Genomic DNA, 21,259 nt, shown 5'->3' with positions numbered 1-21,259 from the left:
ATACATGGTCGGTAGAAGTAGACCTTGACACCTTGCCCTTCTATTTCTTCAGGATCTGTATTTGGAGAGAGGTTAGCGGGCTCCCAGAAACACAGAAAGGGAGATGGTTGTAGGTTTTGTTAAAGACCAATTCGAATCACTGGATGGTAGAGAAACTCTGTTAGATTCTGGGGAGGGTACTGTGATCAGAACCCAGGGAGGGAGTGCTTTGTTAGCCCCTCAGCACAGGTGTTCTCCAGACACAAACTGAGTGTGTACCTGCATTTGCTTATCATGGTTTCCCCAAGACATCCCTCCTCCTGCCCTTAAAACTCCCCGATTTCAAGGGTATAACTGCCACTGTCACTATTCTCAGGAGCTATTCCATTGAGGGTGTTAAGTTTGACTGAGAGTCTGAACTTGAAGGTGGCTCTCTAGAAAGCTAAGCTGCGGAAGAGAAGGGCAGAGAGTTCGAAGGGTGGAGGTTGACCAAGAAGAAAGGAGGCCGTAGAGACAGGAGGAATTAACCAGAGAGGACAGAAAAAGGGAAAACAGTGAAAATATCTCTTTTGTTGATTGCTGTAGACTCTATATGTGTTCCCTCATTATGGCACGAAGGTAAGGTTTTGTTCATGGTGTGCTTTAGGAAATTTATTGTTAGTCTTTGGGGAAGTAAGGCCTCAGTCTTCATATAAGCTGAGGTTGAGTGCCAACCCAGTCAGACACTCTACTGACTAAAAGTAAAACAGCTTTCTGTGAGGAATCCTGAACTTACTGTTAGTAGCTAGGCATATGCAATAAGACCTTTGTCGGAGTGGTACATACACAGAAATATCAAATCTACAACAAGATCAATTAAGTAGTTAACATTTGCAAACTTCGATGAAAAGAATAAAATGATTGAAAATATATCACTAGAACAAAAATTGAGGGAGGGCATTAGGAGTTATGAATTTATGAAAAATAACACAAATTGTTCATAGAAAACCAAGGGAATCCGAGGAATCAATATTATCCTATGGGCCATTGCTGACTGGCTCCAGAGCACCATCAACAGCAGTCTGGCATTGGAGTGAGATAGGGCAAGGACTAACTGTTGCCCAGCAAAAAGTTTAGCTTTGGCTCCTATTTGCTTTAATGGAACTAGAAATGTGTCAGCATGGCAGTGCAGGATTCTGGTGGTGAGCAGGACTCCTCATGGTTGGATTTATTGGTTCCGCATTTCTGCTCAAATTGCAAGCTGTGCTGTAAAGCGCTCAGAACAGGCTAAATCTTGAAATGATAGCTGCCGAGGGTGTGTTTAATCATCTAGCACACTTTGGAACCTTTTGCCATTCTCGCGATTTAGTATCACTCTTAGAAACTTTTCTGAAGTTCAGACATCATCACTGGGGCAAGGCTGGAGGCCATTGCTGAACAGGGCTCCATGAGATCGGATAACATGTTTGGAATGTCCTGCAGAAGCTTTGCTTCTTGCAGCAAAATACTCAGAGCAGGAAGTAAAGGAAATTGTGTTTGCTGAGGGTCCAGCTTTTCAGCTAGCATGGGTAACTTTTACCAATCCTCCAGATGTGAAATGTTTGTAAGTGCAGACTTTCAAACCTTGCAGGACAGATTCAGTAAATCTAGTTCTGATATACCCAAATCTTCAGACGGCTCCTTGAACATCAGGCCACAGGTTCAACTGGTAAAACAATATTTTCCCCTCTAATAAATCAGACCACAGTCAAATGTCCAGTTCCAACTTTTCTTGCTGGCTCTTCGTGCAGGGATGGCCTAGAACCTTAGTCTTCATGTGGATCAGCAAGAGTTCATACTTTCAATCTGTCCTCAAGAAGACAGGAATTCTTCCAGTGGCGGTCCTCTTCTTGTCTGTCCTGACCTCAGCACCTCTTTAATATGGGAGTGGTGGGAGCAGTACTTTATATGGTTGACTAAATTCCCTTAGCAAATCTTAATAAAACTCCAGCACATATTAATCATATGATATCATAGAGGTAAGCCGAGATGTGAACCTGATTTGGTGGATACTATATAATGCAGGCTGCTTAATTTTGTACAACCTGCAGCTGAGGCAAAAGGAATGCTGAAATACCTAGGTACAGGAAATGTCCAAAGTCAAGGCGTGAAGTGGTCAAGGTTTGCGTAACCATCTCCTGAGAGGAGAGTTGTAAGATGCTGAAAATTCTTCACTGCATCCTGAACATGGCTGTCATGATCTCGCCCGCTTCCTCGCTCCCGACGAACGGAAGCGAGGCTTTCCCCAGTACGAGACTCCTCCCCCCTACAGGCTCCAAACAGGGTAGCGGTCTAGTGGCTGAGATCGACTCAGCTGATGTCATTGGCCGGCCAGCACTTCCGGCGGATTGCGTATTTGAATCCCAAAGACGCCCACACCAGCGCTTCGGATTCCTTCCACGGAGCTTCGCCGGATACGCAGGAGCGTAGCGAAGGCTCTAACCGCAACCAGACCCTCCATCTGGACCGCACATGGGCGCCTACAGCTGCTGCTAATGGGACTCGTGTAGAGTCTCTCTCTCCTTTGTCCTACCCTCACAGCGCAGGAGCGCTGTCATCCCTGGTTTTCCGCGACTCGTGCGATGGCACGGAGTCGTACTCTCCTTGCCCCTCAGCGCAGGCGCGCTTTCACCCTTGGCCATTTCCGCGACTCGTGCGACGGCACGTAGTCGCGCTCACCTTACCCCTCTTCCTAAGTGCAGGAGCGCTTCCACTCTTGGTCACTCACGACTCGTGCGACGGCACGGAGTTGTACTCACCTTGCCCCTCCTTCACAAGCGCAGGAGCGCTTCCACCCTTGGTCACCCACGACTCGTGCGACGGCACGGAGTTGTACTCACCTTGCCCCTTCTTCACAGCGCGGAGCGCTTCACCACTGACCATTCCGCGACTCACCACACCCATATTGACCTTGTGAAACAGCGCAGGAGCGTATGTTTCTGTCACACTGAAGCCTTCTCCCGCTTCAAACGCTGGAGTGCTTGACGCCTTGCCTCATCTTCCCTGCGCAGGAGCGCCACCTTTCAGGTAACAATTGCAGAGAGTGATAGCGAGTGTGCTAGTGACTGCGTACCAGTGCATGTGTCTCTTCCTCTTCCCTGGCACGGCGATTACCCTTATCCTCTCTGTCGTCATTAGGTGAGATCCGCGCCAGACCCAAGACCCCAAAAAACCACGGGAGGTGCCCCAGCACGACACATCACCCTCATCTGCTTCCTGGCAGCCTCCCCCAGTTCCCTCTTTGGCCTGGTTAGTGTACTCGGTCCTTCCAGGAGGAAAAGGGTCCAGGAGGGGGTTGTCCTTGTCATCCCTGTGGGATCTCTCCACAACAGTAAGGTAAGAATTGTGGGGACCCGACAATGGCAAAGTAAGCAGTTGCAAGTTGGGTAACTTACTGAGCCACAGCTAGGTCCTGATCACCTAGGTTTCTAACAGAAGCTACCAGAGTTACGGCGGGCCCACGTTAAGGTGGCCTTCAAGAAAGGCACCATTGTGGTAGACTTTACCAAACATAAGAATTTCTGTTTTATTGAAATTGCGTTTAAGGCAGTTAGGTTTCTTCCATGTTGCGAAAGACAGCAAACATGAGAAAATTGTGGCCTAAGTGTCTGAGAAATTATCCATGTCAGAAACAATCTCAAATCCAAACAAGCGGCCTAACTTGGCCAAAGAGGAAATGTAAATGTTAAATGATGTGGTAATTAAAGAGGGCCCCTGTGGGACTCTGCAGAAAATGGGTACATCAGAGAAAAAGAACAGTTGCCACTTCTCCAGTTCTCTCCCCATGGTGTGTATGGAGCAACATTTACCAAGCTGTGGTCCATCTCTGAACATCATGTAACCATGCTTTACTGTTCAGCACCCTATTGGCCTTACACTGCATCACTCTATTCCTTTTTAGAAATTACCAATGCAAATTCAATGAACTTACAAATGTATCTTGTGTTCTTGGGGCTAGGTATGCATTCCAGGAAACACACAAGAGGGCTAAGTTCTATGCACTTACCAGTCACTTCACCAATCAAATCTTGTACCTCTGACAATACTGCCTGATCATTTGAAATTCCACCACAATATGAAGAAATCTGCCTGGTTCACCTGGCATCTTGAGCAAGCGCCAGATGCTCCTTGGTACATTCAGGCAATCCTCGTAGGGGATAAATAAGTTTGGTACAACTATTTAAATTAAGTGAATTTGAGTGGGGGGAGGGAGACAGCTTCTGTTTTGGATGATAAAAAGGAGCACAGCCTTTTGAGGGCTTGCAAATACCTATATAAAAAATTCAGGAGAGAAGAGCAGCATGTGAGACAGTATCAAAAACCGTAGAGAGGCCCAGTAGGACCAAGGCAACTTAATTCCCTTTATTCACAATCATCCTGAGACCATCAGTGGCAGTGAGCAGTATAGTTTTGATACTGTGGCAAGAGTGGAAGGACATTAGATGCAAAGTATTTTGAGTTCTGTTTTTTTTAAGTTCCTTCTCTAGAAGTTTGGCAGGGAGGTGTAGAAGAGAGATGGGACAGTAGATGAGTGGATCATTGGGGTCTGTGCAAAGTGTTTTTGTAAAAGATATAGGCCCTAAGCATATTTCAAAGCATCGGGTGCTGCTGCATAGTGAAGAGAGTCATTGCAGAAGGTCGTAAAAGCAGGATGTATAATATTTGAAACTACTAGGGAAAAGTGAGGGATGGGAGGTCAAGAGTCCAAAGGGGAGCTAGATTTAATCTTTGCGTGAGTAGCTGTGGTCTCCGATTCATAGAATGGTTTAAATGGAGCCAAGGGAGCCCATTAGGAGCAGTTGAAGTATAGGCAAATATGGGTCTGATTTTAAATGGCCAGTCGGCCTGTCATTCCACCATTGGGATGGAGTAACTTACTCCATCCACTTGGAGGAGGGACCACTCGCCACATTAATAAATGACCGCCAAGCAGCCGATCCTTTATAATGCATTGGCTGGAACTGCCATCACAGCGGTTCCTGCAATGCATTTCGCTGTTTGATTTAGGGCTGCGTCAGTGGTGGAGTACTCACTGCCGTACCCTAACCGAAAGATCGCTCACATCAAAAGCGGCCAGCCTACATTTCTCTTGGTGGTATGTATACTCCTTCGCAGTTGCAACAGAGTATACATACAGCCAAGAAATAAATCAGCCCTTAAGTCTAGAGATGGTAATGAGGTTGAGCATCAAAGTTCTTGGAAATGTTTGCAATCATTCCAGGAACAAAATAAGAAAAGGCTGGTGCAAAGTTCTTGTGAGGGGTTATCATATTAATTCAAGCAACAGGTTGTATGATGCTTTCACTGTTTTAAAGATTTCTCTTGCTGAGTTTCCCATATTGTCAATATTTTAGCGAAGTAAGAGCACCAAATAGAATTTACCTTAACCACCAGTATGGAGTCCCAGTTTCCCATGTCTGTCTTGTCCTCACCCCTGCCACCCAGAACAGTGGCTGACAATTGGCGGCAGGCAATGTGAAGTCGATCTGAAAGTTCCAGTTCCAACTGTTTTCAACAGAACAAGTTCAGCTTAAATATAGCATTATCTGCACTGTACAATGGGAAATACATGGTCGGTAGAAGTAGACCTTGACACCTTGCCCTTCTATTTCTTCAGGATCTGTATTTGGAGAGAGGTTAGCGGGCTCCCAGAAACACAGAAAGGGAGATGGTTGTAGGTTTTGTTAAAGACCAATTCGAAACACTGGATGGTAGAGAAACTCTGATAGATTCTGGGGAGGGTTCTGTGATCAGAACCCAGGGAGGGAGTGCTTTGGTAGCCCCTCAGCACAGGTGTTCTCCAGACACAAACTGAGTGTGTACCTGCAGTTGCTTATCATGGTTTCCCCAAGACATCCCTCCTCCTGCCCTTAAAACTCCCCGATTTCAAGGGTATAACTGCCACTGTCACTATTCCCAGGAGCTATTCCATTGAGGGTGTTAAGTTTGACTGAGAGTCTGAACTTGAAGGTGGCTCTCTAGACAGCTAAGCTGCGGAAGAGAAGGGCAGAGAGTTCGAAGGGTGGAGGTTGACCAAGAAGAAAGGAGGCCGTAGAGACAGGAGGAATTAACCAGAGAGGACAGAAAAAGGGAAAACAGTGAAAATATCTCTTTTGTTGATTGCTGTAGACTCTATATGTGTTCCCTCATTATGGCACGAGGGTAAGGTTTTGTTCATGGTGTGCTTTAGGAAATGTATTGTTAGTCTTTGGGGAAGTAAGGCCTCAGTCTTCATATAAGCTGAGGTTGAGTGCCAACCCAGTCAGACACTCTACTGACTAAAAGTAAAACAGCTTTCTGTGAGGAATCCTGAACTTACTGTTAGTAGCTAGGCATATGCAATAAGACCTTTGTCGGAGTGGTACATACACAGAAATATCAAATCTACAACAAGATCAATTAAGTAGTTAACATTTGCAAACTTTGATGAAAAGAATAAAATGATTGAAAATATATCACTAGAACAAAAATTGAGGGAGGGTATTAGGAGTTATGAATTTATGAAAAATAACACAAATTGTTCATAGAAAACCAAGGGAATCCGAGGAATCAATATTATCCTATGGGCCATTGCTGACTGGCTCCAGAGCACCATCAACAGAAGACTGGCATTGGAGTGAGATAGGGCAAGGACTAACTGTTGCCCAGCAAAAAGTTTAGCTTTGGCTCCTATTTGCTTTAATGGAACTAGAAATGTGTCAGCATGGCAGTGCAGGATTCTGGTGGTGAGCAGGACTCCTCATGGTTGGATTTGTTAGTTCCGCATTTCTGCTCAAATTGCAAGCTGTGCTGTAAAGCGCTCAGAACAGGCTAAATCTTGAAATGATAGCTGCCGAGGGTGTGTTTAATCATCTAGCAGACTTTGGAAGCTTTTGCCATTCTCGCGATTTAGTATCACTCTTAGAAACTTTTCTGAAGTTCAGACATCATCACTGGGGCAAGGCTGGAGGCCATTGCTGAACAGGGCTCCATGAGATCGGATAACATGTTTGGAATGTCCTGCAGAAGTGTTGCTTCTTGCAGCAAAATACTCAGAGCAAGAAGTAAAGGAAATTGTGTTTGCTGAGGGTCCAGCTTTTCAGCTAGCATGGGTAACTTTTACCAATCCTCCAGATGTGAAATGTTTGTAAGTGCAGACTTTCAAACCTTGCAGGACAGATTCAGTAAATCTAGTTCTGATATACCCAAATCTTCAGACGGCTCCTTGAACATCAGGCCACAGGTTCAACTGGTAAAACAATATTTTCCCCTCTAATAAATCAGACCACAGTCAAATGTCCAGTTCCAACTTTTCTTGCTGGCTCTTCGTGCAGGGATGGCCTAGAACCTTAGTCTTCATGTGGATCAGCAAGAGTTCATCCTTTTAATCTGTCCTCAAGAAGACAGGAATTCTTCCAGTGGCGGTCCTCTTCTTGTCTGTCCTGACCTCAGCACCTCTTTAATATGGGAGTGGTGGGAGCAGTACTTTATATGGTTGACTAAATTCCCTTAGCAAATCTTAATAAAACTCCAGCACAAACACCTTCTATCTTCTTCAAAACTACTTTTGACTTGTAGCACAATAAATCACACAAATCCTCATGTCGCAGTTTTCTAAAATGGTGACAAACATCCTTTGAGATTGTTTGCCTGACTTCATAGCCTCATAGAGCTCACCCCTTCCAGCCAATTCAGGATCAGAGAAGCCCCCCAATGCTATCCCTTCCATGGAATGAAGTGCATAGCCGCCAGTGTGACCCATTTCAAAAGGACCTGTTGATGGTCTTTCCCTGTACCATGTAATTGCCACCACAAAAGACAGGACTCTTCTTTATATAGGCAAGATGTTTCTAGAACGGAGGGCAGAGAGAACCTGTCAGTTTACCTTTTATCAATTGCATGTTAGTAGATGTCACACAAGGCTAAGGTGCACTAAGCTCATTATAATGGTAGGGGCTCCGATCCACAAGCTTTTCACAGCTTTCGACACGTTTTCTCGTCAAGAGGGAAGTGGTTTAGGAGATGTGATCTAGCAGCCAAGCTTTTGATTTTAGAAACTGGGTGCCTTGGTTTGAATCCTGACTGCTAAACATCCAACCTTGTGTGATTTCTATATGACATGAAGTATGACCTCCTCTTTCAATGTCTTCATAAGGATTAGATACCTTTTCGGGTGGTATAGTACCTCCGAAATCATCTTAATCTCTGCGTGTCATTGCTCAAATGTTACGGGAAAGTGCCTTGTTTGGAACGCACAACGCTGATTCAGTCCTAGGAGACGAAATGCATTGGCTGGGCTGACTGGAAAATATCATGTGTTGAAAAATGAATAAAAGTTGGATTCTGAATGCATTCTCAAGGCTCCTGACAATTAAATCCTATTCTTGTTCATTATTCATATGTTCTTAAACATTGGACTGCCAGAATTGTGGCTGGAAACAGAATAATACGGTAGACGCTCCTTTTCAAATTGTTGTAGTGTATGTTGGTTAGTTTTGGCTTCTAGGCAGCGGGGCCATGAAAAGTAGAGTGTAGGATTGCTCATAACATTCAGTATGAAACACTTGTGCAACTTTAGAGCCTAAACTGCCGATGCTTATTTTTTGTGTATGTTTAGAAATTGTTATGTATTAATGAGGATACTTTGCAATCAATTATATGCAGTAGTGAAAACCTGAAATTCTCCAGTATTGAATCTTTCATAGATTCACATGCTTGTATCTTCCCCATTGTCATGGTGGGAGTCTCACGGTAATTGAAACAAATAGCAGTAAAAAGAAAAAAACTGCCTAGACACCATAGATAAGCATAGATTTTGGTAGCCCAATACCATCATTATGTGTTCCAAAGGCCAGCCAATGAGATGCCAGCCCTGAGATCACACTCCCCAGCAGAGCCACCATATCAGATTTCCAACTGCCGTCATGTGAGAAGGAGTCTCCCTGAACTTTGCTCAGTTTGATTCCTTGATTGAACTTTTGACCTGAATTTGCAGCTTTCCTCTGGAACTGAGGTATTGTTTCTTCTTCAAGTTAACTTCAAAATGTCTGAAAGCTCTAAAAAGAGGCTGTTCAGACCATGTGGAAAGGCTAGAATGTTTTCAGAGGACCCCACAAGGATTGTTTATACTACCTCTATCCAAAGCACGTCCCTAAGGAGTGCAAACATTGCAGGACTTTTTCAGCTAAGACACTTAAGGATAGAGAGGCACGGCTAATATTGTGGCTTCAGAAGAAAAAAGCCACTTCAGATTCTGACTCTGAGGATGATTCTAAGGCTCACACCTCTTCAAAACGCAAAGGGGAGCTTCTGAGGCGAAAACTGATTTTAAAAAGCAGAAGATCGGTAAATCTAAAGAAAAAGAGTCATCTTTATCTTCCCTGCCTCATACTGCCTCATACTCCTGTCAAAAAGTCCTCGGAAACGAGGGCTCCTTCGTCGGATCCGTCAATGAAGAAAAGAGTTTCAACGACCATTTCGTCGACGAAGGCGTCGACAACGACAACGACAACTATTACGACGACGACATCGTCGACGGCTATAATGCAGACGACACAGTCGACGGTTTCCTCGTCGACGGCTTCCTCGTCGACGGCACCTTCAACGACGGGTATGGAGACGACACCGTCGACGACTCCTTTTCTGACACACGTCGTCGATCTCTTCGACGATCGCCCCGTTGACGACAACTTTTAAGTATCCAATGAACAGATCACTGACGAGTATTTCTATTAGAAGATTGCCACCGTCGGCGGGCTCGTCGATGGAGAGAAAGGCAATGTTGAATTTACTTCTTGGACAAAAATTTCTCCGCTGCCTCCTTCAAACCTTCTTTAGATGCAGGAATCTGAAGAGGAAAGTCCATATGGTGTCGCTTACAGCCCTTCTCAGTTGTAAATCAAAAGCCAGGAAACTGATGAGGAGGAATACCAAGAAGTGCAGGAGGATTTCTCTTTTAAAGATCGCCCCCTAACTGGTTCAAAACGTTATGAGTCTTTTGAAGACGCCTATGATTACGAGGAGGAGGAGGATAATGCACCTGGAGGAGTCTGTGTCCATGCCTCTATTGCTGGTATTGGATCTCAGGAGCATGATTAACGACTACTATTGTCGTTTCCCTGACTCTAATACCTCTTCAAAGGAAGTTACAAGTAAACAACAACCTGTTGTGCAGGCTCCAGTTAAACAGCCTCCACCGCCGGTGCAGAAGGTGCTCATGCCAAAAGTCATTACCATCAGAGATGACTTAGTTGACAGCGAGGTTGAAGACCAACCTGAGGAAGGAGAACTGAGTCAGGATCATCCTGTGGGTGATGAATGGGACCAGTACATTATCCCTTCCTCTCCATCGCCGCCCCCCTCCCCGGCGACATCGCCACCGGAGGATATTCTGGGATTCCATGAACTCATGGAAAAGGCTTCTAAGAGGTTTGAACTTCCTCTACCGGTTAAGGAAACAGGATGTTTCCTATATGATTTCAAAGATTCGTCCAGGAAATCTATAAGGACAATCCCCATAGTAAAACATATATGGGATGAGAGATTGAAAATTATGAAGAATCCTGCTTCTGTCGCAGCCTTGGTTCCCAGAATAGAGAAGAAATACCGGGCTCCAGAATCATCACCAGCATGTCTTATTGGACATCCCCGTCCAGAGTCTGTGGTGATGCAGGCTGCACAAAGACGTTCAAAGAATCCATCGTCTATGTGTTCAGTTCCTCCTGACAAGGAAGGAAGGAAACTTTATGGTACAGGAAAACGTTTCGCACTTATGGTGGCAACTTCTATTAGAGCATCGAATGCGCTTGCCATAATTAGCTGTTTCAACAGGCAGATGTGGTCGGATATAGTTCCTCTTTTATCACATCTGCCGGAGGACAAAAAGGAAGAAGCTACTCTGATATTGCAGGATGGAGCTAGAGTAGCCTCGGAATCCATAGACATAGCTATGGATATATCAGCGGTGGCGTTCAGACAAATGGCAGGAGCCATAGCGCTTTGCAGGCAGGGAGGGCTTAAGGCTACCTCATTCAGGCCGGACTTTCAGACTAAAATAGTGGACATGCCCTTCGATGGGGAAAATCTATTTGGCAGTCACGTGGATAATGCTCTGCAAGGTATTAGGAAGGATACGGATACTGCGAGGGCATTGGGTTCACTGCAGCAAGGCAGATTTCATTCCTTTCGTGGCAGAGGATCAAGAGGACACTTTCAGAAAAGATTGTCCTACCAATCCAATAGATATCAGCCCTACCATCAACAAGGGTATCGTCAGTATTCAAATGCACAGCAATTTCGATCCTCAAATTCATCTTACCAGCAGCAGTCCAGATGAAAACCTTCGACAAGAGGAAAATTACAGGACACCAATCGAACACAGTGACAATCCCAGATTTCCTCTGCAAACTTCCAGATCGTCCTCCCATTCACAGAACAGCAACATCTCTCGGCCCTCAAGGCGGAAGTTCTGTCCCTTTTGGTAAAATGAGCAATAGAGGAGGCCCCTCTTCAACAGCGAGGGAAAGGAATCTACTCGCATTTTCCTCATACAGAAAAAACAATCAAACAAATGGAGACAGATAATGGATATCAGAGGCTAAAACAAATTCTTCCGGAAGCAATCTTTCCGTATGCTATCCCTTCAGGAAATTCTGATGATGCTAAGAAGAGGAGAATATATGACATCATTAGATCTATTAGATGCATACTTCTATATTCCAATACACGTACGTCACAGACAGTATCTCAGATTCGCGGTGGCGGGGCACCACTACCAGTTCAGAGTGTTGCCCTTCGGTCTTCGATCTGCGGCAAGAGTGTTCACGAAATGCATGGCGCTGGTGGCAGCGTATCTGAGACAGCAAGGTCATCAGATTTATCCATATCAGGACGCTTGGTTGATAAAGGGCCACATCGGTCAGAGACACTCTGCAATCCCTGGAATGTTGCATGAATCTCTTCCAGTTTCTAGGATTGTGCATAAACATGGAAAAATCTTATCTAACTCCGTCCCAGTCTCTTCAATTTCTAGGAGCGTTATTACAAACCAAAGAAGCAAAAGCGTACCCTTCAGAGGAACGCATCCCAAAAATTCTGAAACTTACCTCACAACTAAAGAAAAGAAGGTTCACTTCAGTAAGAATATTCAAATCCTTGTTGGGGATGATGTCATCTTGCATCCCCTTAGACCCAAATTGTCGGCTTCGCATGCAGCCTCTACAACAACTTCTGGACCTTCAATGGGTGCAACATCAAGGTTCCTTCGAGGTTCGTATTCTCATCAATCCTCAAATAAAGGAGGCGCTGTCATGGTGGGGAGTAAGACAGAACTTATCAGAAGGGCTAATCTTCGAACCAAAATCACCCAGTTATATAATGACAACATATGCATCATTACAGGGATGGGGAGCACATCTTCAAGACCTAGAAATCCAAGGACATTGGAGCAAACAAGAGGCTCAATTACACATCAACTTATTGGAGCTAAAAGCAGTGTTCTTGGGCCTTCAAGCCTTTCTCGCCAGAATCCACAATTCTCCAGTTCTAGTCAGAACAGACAGTACAACAACGATGTTTTATTTAATAAAACCGGGAGCAACAAGATCAAAGCCACTTTCAACGCAAGCTCAAGAAATCTAGAATTGGCTTCTGGTGCACAATATCTCTCTCCAAGTTCAACATGTTCCAGGAATACACAACATAAGGGCATATTCGCTAAGCAGATCAGCAAGTGTTTGTCACGAATGGGAACTGAATCAGGATCAGCTCACTCACATTTTTCGCTTATGGGGCACTCCAGTTCTGGATCTGTTTGCCAATCGCAACAAAAAAAAGTGCAAACAGTTTGCAAGTAGATTCCCTCAACCAGGGTCTTGGGTGGAATGCTCTTCAGCTCCGTCCGACGGGGATGTTCGCATATGCATTTCCCCCATTCGCGCTGATTCCGAAGGTGCTCAGAAAAATGAGATGGGAACTGTGTCATTTAATTCTAATAGCCCCGGCATGGCCGAGACAATTCTGGTTCTCGGAGCTTCTCCAGGATTTGATCTCCATGAGCAGGGGTCAAGTTCTTCATCCCCAGTTGGCCTCGCTGAACTTATCGGCATGGAACCTCATGAGCACGAATTTCAGTCCCTAAAGATTGATGATGAATGCCGGAATATCCTCTCCCACGCTCGTGCAATTTCCACAAATAAAACCTATGTGGCAAATTGGAAGAGGTTCTTGCCAATGGTGCTTGACACAGTCTCTTCACCCCTTACACTCTTCTCCGGAGCAGGTTCTCCCTTATCTATTGCATCTGGCCAAGGCAGGTCTTTCTCATGCATCAGTCAAAGTACATCTGACTGCCATTTCAAGATATCGCAGGAAGCCAGGTCATCCATCTCTTTGGTCGCAGAGAGTGATAAAAGAGTTCTTAAAAGGATTATCCAGAGTTTTCCCTCCAATTAGCCATCCATCAGTACCATGGCAGTTGAACACAGTCTTGGCAGAACTCATGAAATCACGATTCGAACCGATTCACAAAGCTGACCTGCTGTTTGTATCCTGGAAATTAGCTCTACTCCTGGCTCTGACGTCAGCTAGAAGAGTCAGTGAGATTCAGGCCTTTTCCATCACAGAGCCTTTCCTTCAATTCAAGACAGACAAGGTGATCTTACAAACAAACCCTAAATTAATTCTGAAAGTCTCTTCAGATTTTCACCTCAACAAACCTATTGTTCTTTCCACATATTTTAAAGTCCCATCTTTGCACACATTGGATGTCAGGAGGTGTTTAAAATTTTATATTGATAAGACAAAGTCCTTTCGAAAGATAAGTCAGTTGTTAATAGCGTTTGCTGGTCCCAGGAAAGGTTTGGCTTTGTCAAGGACTAGCATATCCAGGTGGATAACTTCAGCCATTACTTTGTGTCACAAGAAAGCTGTAAATCCTTTACGCTCCAAGGTGCGAGCTCACTCAACCAGAAAAATGGCGACTTCGACTGCATTGTTTGCGGGAGTATCACTTCCGGATATTTGCAGAGTGGTAACGTGGAAGAATGTACACACGTTTACCAAGAACTACTGTCTGGACACAGCTTGGAAAGCAGATTCAGCAGTGGGACAAGCTGTGCTGCGTCACTTGTTTCATTAAGGTATTTACCTAACAATGTTTTTGTCCAAAGAAAATGTCTCTTTTTTTCATGTGAATGTCTTTTCCTAAAATGTTGTTTTGAATATTTTTCTTACTATATGCCATTGAATTTTGTGTAGTATTTGACGTTATGATACAGGTTGATACACACAACCTATTCTATCTTCTAGAGGATATTGGTTAGCTTTACAAACAGGAAGCAGAGTCTGAGTAAGAGATAAGTGCTCTCCTGGAAACACTTCCTTGTAAGTGTACTGCTTTCTATTCTGATACAAGCATGTGAATCTATGAAAGATTCAATACTGGAAAAGAAACAAGTTACTTACCTGTACACTATGGTTCTCTAGTATTGATATCTTTCATAGATTCACATGCGACCCGCCCGCCTCCCCGTTTCTCAGGCGGACCACTTTTTATCTCTGATTACTTCCTTGACTCACTCTCGGGGCTGGAAATCTGAGGTATTGTGGCTCTGCTGGGGAGTGTGATCTCAGGACAGGCGTCTCATTGGCTGGCATTTGGACCACATAATGATGGTATTGGGCTACCAAAGTCTATGCTTATCTATGGTGTCTAGGCAGTTTTTTTCTTTTTACTGCTATTTATTTCATTTACCGTGAGACTCCCACCACGACGACGGGGAAGATACAAGCATGTGAATCTATGAAATATATCAATACTGGAGAACCATAGTGTACAGGTAAGTAACTTGTTTCATAATGTGTTCAACTTTCTCCCTCCCTCTAACCCATGCCCTTCTGTCAACCAGAGATATTAAGCATGTCAACCTGCAGAGGATACACATACACAATATACGTTTGACATTTTTCTCCTGTCTTCTTCAGCAAACAATCTGCCTACACATGTGAGATCTGAGTTTACAATTTGAGAACTGGTCTCTACTTTCCGTTTTTGATTTTAACAATTTTGACATCTGGAATCATGATATTTTACCAATATGGTTTTGATTTCGTTTTACAGCACATTTCCTCCTCTGTTATTTCAACTCATTCCGAATTAGCTGAACATTCTCCACCCTCTGCAGTTGAGGCCGAAGAGAAGGAAATGAAAAGATCTGTGGAAAAAGCGCTAGAATGGATAAAAGAATCATTGAATCCATTGCTCACTGGACTTGACCCAAGTGAGCAGCTCAAAATTGACAGAATATTAAGGTAAGATCAGAATCTGTATTTGTGAATTATGATGCTGGAGAGTTTTCATAGATGTCATGTCATCTATTCAGTCATCACATATATTATTTAAAACATTCTTGAAGGTAATAACGCAGACTGGCTGTGATCTCTGTGTATTTATTAGAGGAATGCAGCTATGACTCCAGATCAACATTGTCTCTACAATATTAAAAATAGCTGCTATCGTCTTCTGTAATCAGTTGTTAGGAAAACATTTTGGGCTGCATAGGTTATTGCCACCATTCTATGGGTTCATCACATCAGCCAATCTACATTGCTCTGGTCCAAGCAACTCTTTACTGTTCTATTGTTCCGGTATCACACCACACTATAAAATTACCCTATACTCTAAGAACCCTGCTATTTTGTCCATAATATAATTGTTATAATCTCCATTAATGTTATAATGGTATAGCCCATCCCCCCTCCCTGCTGACCCTGTTGGTACGGCCGGGCAGTGGGAGCTCACCTTAGAATGTTGTGAAACGAAGGTTCTGTATTCAGTGTGGAGAGCGGATGACCAGAATAAAGAGAGTCACACTCACCTCGTGTGTGGTCTTTACTTTTCATAACACTGGCGACGTCTGCGGAGGGGGCAGCTGGTCATCTCCCCTTTTTACGTTGTTCTCTCCTGCTACGTGCTCAAGTACTAGTCAGTCTTGGGGTCGGAGTTACTGTGCTGCTTCTCCATATGGTGACTCTGTTCTTCTACAGTGGTGCTGTCCGGTCCTCACGGAGAGTGACCGACGTGAGGGGACGCTGAGACAGCCGGCATCCTGTGCTTCGGGGGGAAGGAGAACGATGGATTTCACATTCCTGCCATGTGGAAAGTGACGAAATTCGCCTCAGCGTTCCTGTTAGGGATGCGTGATTAGCCCCGTGTGCCGATCCCTGGTGCCCAGCTGTTCGTCTTGAAGCTCCTGCTTGTTGGGTTTGTCGTGCTCTATCCCTGAAGCGGAGTGTTTTGCCATCGAGTTCAGTTTTGGAACGGCAGCCTGTGCGGTGTCAGCTCCGGCGCTCGCCTTCGCCTGGCAACAGCTGTTTCCTGTGGGGCTGCCTTCCTGAGGAGGCGTTCCGCTCCGCCCTGCGGTGTCGTCTGCCGGCGCACCAGTACTCTCCGGGCCAGTCAGCAGTCTCCTCTGGCCCCGCCTTGAGGCAACATCTACCGGCGCTCCAGTCCTTTTGTTCCAGTCTGAAGTCTCCGGATCTACAAGTAAGGTCCAACCAGTTTCTTCTGTTCGTCTGTGACGCACGCACATAGTCGTGTGGTAATATTCTTCAAAGCTATTTCCGTGGTGTGAATCTCCTCCTCTGTGACATGCACACAGGTGTTGTGCATCTCAAATGCTGTATGCATTAGCGTGTATTTCTGCACTGTGGCACGCACACATTCTGGACAGTCTAAGCTGTTCCTGCTTGTTTAAACTTTTCTTTGAAGCGAAGGTACCTAATCCACAGTGACACGCACACCCTTGTGCGTTTGGTTATTCGTGGCTCAGCTGGCAGGTGTTTGGATGTGTATTCCTGCTCGTGATCTTGCTTTGCTCCTCGCATAGGTCGTGTTGCCTCAAAACTGCACTTCCTCTGTTTTAAGTCAAGGTTGCCAGTAATATAGCTTTATATCTTGGTGAACCTCACAGATACGAAATGGGCACTCCTGGCATGAGCCAACCTCCGTCTTTCCTCAATGACTGTGGTGATCCAGAGATACATTGGAAAGACTGGACAAAGCTATTTGAGTCCTATTTAATCGCTATGGGGGGTGAAAGGTTCTCCCCGCTGCGCAAACAACATATCTTGTTACACAATTTGGGCGTTCATGGACGGAAAGTTTATGAAACTTTACCTGAACCTGAGTTGGAAGAGGAGGATAATTTTGATGTGTATGACATTACTCTGATGAAATTGGAGTTACATTTTGGTGACAAGGTCAATGTGGTGCTTGAACGCCATAAGTTTTTTAGTCGCACCCAAGGAAAGGGGGAGTCGATTAATAATTACATAGCTGCCCTGAGAGGTCTTACACAATTGTGTGATTTTGGTGACTTAAACGATTCCCTTATAAGAGATCAACTTGTGAGGTGTACAAATAGTGGAAAAGTACAAGAGAAACTGTTGGCGAAAAACCCATCCCTAAAGGATGCCGTTTCTATTGCACAATCTGTGGAGCACACCGCCAAGTGTGTCAGAGAAATGAAAATTAAAGAGGAAGTTGTGGCAGCCATTCAGAGTGAAGGGTCTGAGGGAGAAGTTTTTAAGGTTAACAATAGAGAAAGTTGTAAAAGCACACCATTTAGTAATCCTATAAGGGAGTCCCAAGGGTTGAAATGTTTTAGGTGTGGCAGCAATAACCACCTGGCCAACAGCCCCTTTTGTTCTGCACGGGGGGTGTTGAGTAAAAAATGCAATAGAAGAGGACATTTAGCCAGGGTGTGCAGGGATGGTTCAAGTTCAAGTAGCCCTGCTAGGACTGTCAACACCAGTGGGGAATCGCAAGCAAGATTCATTTTTCAGGTGAAAGATAGCCAAGAAGTGGAAAGGCCCAATTATCCTAAATGTGTCATTCTCATTGACAACAAACCCCTTGAGGTGTATGCGGACTCGTGTTCACCGTTTACGTTGGTTAACCTAGCAGATTTTGAGAATTCCCTGGGGTGTGACAAGGGTATGCTGGCTCCCCCTGATATATCGCCTGAGGGATACACTAGAGACCCCATCCCTTTGGTGGGAATGGTTAGTAGTCACATAGACTTCAAGGGTAGAACCATTGTAGGCAAAGTGTATGTAGTTGAGAGGGGTGCGAACCTGTTGGGGTGGAAACACCAGAAAGATCTGGGTATTATCCTTGACCCCAACAATGAGAACCAGGTCATCCTAGTAGACATTCCTAATGGCAATAACCTCATACAAGAAGCGTTTCCCGATCTTTTTACGGAAAAATTGGGAAAGTTAATTGATTTCCAACACAGAATTAAAGTCAAGAGGAGCGCTAAACCTGTGGTCCACAGAGCGCGACCAGTTCCTTTCCGGTTGAGAGAAGTCCTCAAAAGTGAGTTAGATAAATTGTGTGACATGGGTGTCATTCAACCGATAGAGGCATCAGAATGGTTGGCCCCTTTAGTTATTGCTTCTAAAGCCAATGGTAATGGTATCCGTGTTTGTGTGGACCTGCGCAGTCTCAACGACAATATCTGGGTGGAGAGGTTCCCACTGCCCAACATAAATGAGATGCTGAGCACAATGGGGAAAGGTTGTTACTTCTCTGTCATAGACTTATCGATGGCGTACCATCAGGTCGAGTTACATCCTGATTCAAGACCCCTAACGGCATTTTCATCACCGTTTGGGGCCTACATGTTCATCAGGATGCCTTTCGGCTTGGCTTCGGCCGCATCAGTTTTTCAAAAAGTCATGCAAAACGTACTGGAGGGTATAAAAAACACTCTGTGTTTTCAGGATGACATACTAATGTATGGGGCGACGGAGGAAGAACATGATGTTATCCTCAACACAGTGTGCCAGAGATTGTCTAATGCTGGATTAACTGTCAAACTGGATAAGTGCAAGATCAAAGTGACCTCTGTGGATTATTTGGGTCACACCATATCTAAGGAGGGGTTCAAACCAAAGCACAGTCTGATTCAAGCGGTCAGGGATGCGGCAAACCCTTCAAGCAAAGAGGAGCTTAAATCCTTTCTAGGCCTAGTTGAGTACATGTCGAAGTACGTAAAAACGTTTGCGGATCTTTGTGATGGTCTACGTGAACTTTTAAAGAAAGACAGAGAATTTGTGTGGGAGGAGAGACACAGTATGATGGTGAAGTCCATAAAAGATCGTATCCTTGGTTCACCTGCACTAGGGTCGTTCGACCCACGGAAAAAAACTATCCTCACCACGGATGCATCCAACAAAGGGTTGGGTGCGATGCTTTCACAAAAGGATAAAGGCCAAGATACCATTATAGCTTTTGCATCACGGACCCTCAATTCAGCGGAAAAAAACTATTCAGTCATCGAGAGGGAGGCGTTGGCGTGCTTCTGGGCTGTCAACCATTTTAAGTTTTTCCTGTGGGGGATGCAATTTGTTATACACACTGACCACAAGCCTCTGACATTTATGTTCTCGTCAAAAAATGTACATAACAATTCCCCGAGAATTTCTAAATGGGTCTTGGGCCTAGAAAACTACTGCTTTAAAGTGGAGTACCTCCCAGGTCCAGAGAATGTGATTGCGGACTATTTATCAAGGTCACCACTGGTGGATTATTCTAGCGAGGAACAGTTGGATGTCCCCATTTTAGCCATACATCTCCCTGCTTTAACTAAAGAAGAATGGGATGCTAGCGTGAAGGAGGACAAAGAAATGTGCATTCTTAAACAGTTTATCCTCAATGGGTGGCCTGAGACTCGCTCACAAGTTCCAGATTCTGTCAAGGACTTTTGGGAGGTGAGGTATGAATTGTCAATACAGTCGGAGGTGGTACATCGAGGGAACAGAGTGGTTCCTCCCAAGAGTATGAGGAACAAAATTATCGACCTGGCACATGAGGGTCACTTAGGGAGGAGCCTCACTAAGAACAAAGTTAGGAGCTGCTTCTGGTTCCCAAGAATGGACTCCATGGTTGAACAAAAAGTAAAGGAGTGCATTAGCTGTGCTAATAGTGACAAAAGCAAAATCACACGCAATACTCCCTTATCCCCGGTTGAGGTTCCGGAGGTTCCTTGGACAAAACTAGCTGTTGACATTATTGGTCCTATGGAAATCCTGGGTACACAAAGGAGGTTCATGTTTGTTCTTGTTGATTATACCTCTCATTGGGTGAATTTTAAATTTACGTCATCTACCACGACAAGCAACCTTATCTCATTTTTAAAGAGTGTCTTTGTATATGAGGGCATCCCAACAACATTGGTGACAGACAATGGGGTGCAGTTTACCTCAGAGACAATGAAGTCGTTCTTAGAGAATCTCAACATAAAGCATGAAAAAACTGCTCTCTATTGCCCAAGAGCTAATGGGTTGGTAGAGAGGGCCAATCGGTTAATTAAAGAGCACATCCAATTGGCCATCACCAGTGGATTCGATGTAGAAGATTCTTTAAGAGAGTGCATCTGGTCTTACCATACCACTCCCAATCTTGTCACAGGGGTGTCTCCTTTTGCGTGTTTGAGAGGGAGGGAACCCTGCACTAAAATGAACCCGGGTTGGTTGGGAGGAGGAAGAAGGGTAGTCCCCGACCAGGTTAAGAGCAGAGTGAAGATTTCTCAACACCAACGAAAATACAAAGGGCGGTACGACCAGATGCATGGTGTCAAAGCCCAGGAGTACAAGGTTGGCACCACTGTGCAGGTTAAGATGCCCACTCATGTCCAGCCAGGACGTAGCAAGTACCATACACACCAGGGAGTGGTAAGGTGTGGTCGCAATGTAGTTCACCTGGAGAATGGACAGACTTGGAGCAAAGACAGAGTGGTTATCTCACCCCAACCGTAAAGCCTTTCCTTTGTTTCCCCACATAAGGAGATGTGTTATAATCTCCATTAATGTTATAATGGTATAGCCCATCCCCCCTCCCTGCTGACCCTGTTGGTACGGCCGGGCAGTGGGAGCTCACCTTAGAATGTTGTGAAACGAAGGTTCTGTATTCAGTGTGGAGAGCGGATGACCAGAATAAAGAGAGTCACACTCACCTCGTGTGTGGTCTTTACTTTTCATAACAATAATCTTACCCACTAACCCTGATACTTGCTGCCAGATGAACCTCAACCCTCTCAGAGACCCAGAAATGTTACGCCACTCAATCCAAACTACTCATAGTTGTGCAGTTTGAAGCAAGCCATCCTATCAACTTTTATCAGTTGAACACTTTTCAGTGCTGTTCAGCTTTAGCTTGCACATGGTGGGGTCTGGTTACATATCAAATAAAATTTATATTTTAGACCCCTTAAAAGAC

General features: G+C 44.8%; 1 protein-coding gene across 3 annotated transcripts in view; it reads left to right on the top strand.

Annotated features, from left to right (window-relative positions):
- The window catches only part of ENO4 (enolase 4), a 506,130-nt gene that overhangs the window by 85,077 nt on the left and 399,794 nt on the right, over positions 1-21,259 (top strand). For all 3 annotated transcript variants that reach the window (XM_085603160.1, XM_085603154.1, XM_085603150.1), the window contains exon 3: positions 15,095-15,285. In XM_085603160.1, the coding sequence (XP_085459286.1) occupies positions 15,095-15,285 (191 nt within the window). The remainder of the gene's footprint in view (positions 1-15,094; positions 15,286-21,259) is intronic.

Source organism: Triturus cristatus, chromosome 1_2 (assembly GCF_964204655.1).
Source record: "Triturus cristatus chromosome 1_2, aTriCri1.1, whole genome shotgun sequence".
NCBI classification, from domain to species: Eukaryota; Metazoa; Chordata; class Amphibia; order Caudata; family Salamandridae; genus Triturus; species Triturus cristatus.
The sequence above is the reverse complement of the archived record's forward strand: the minus strand, read 5'-3'. Positions and strand labels throughout refer to the sequence as shown.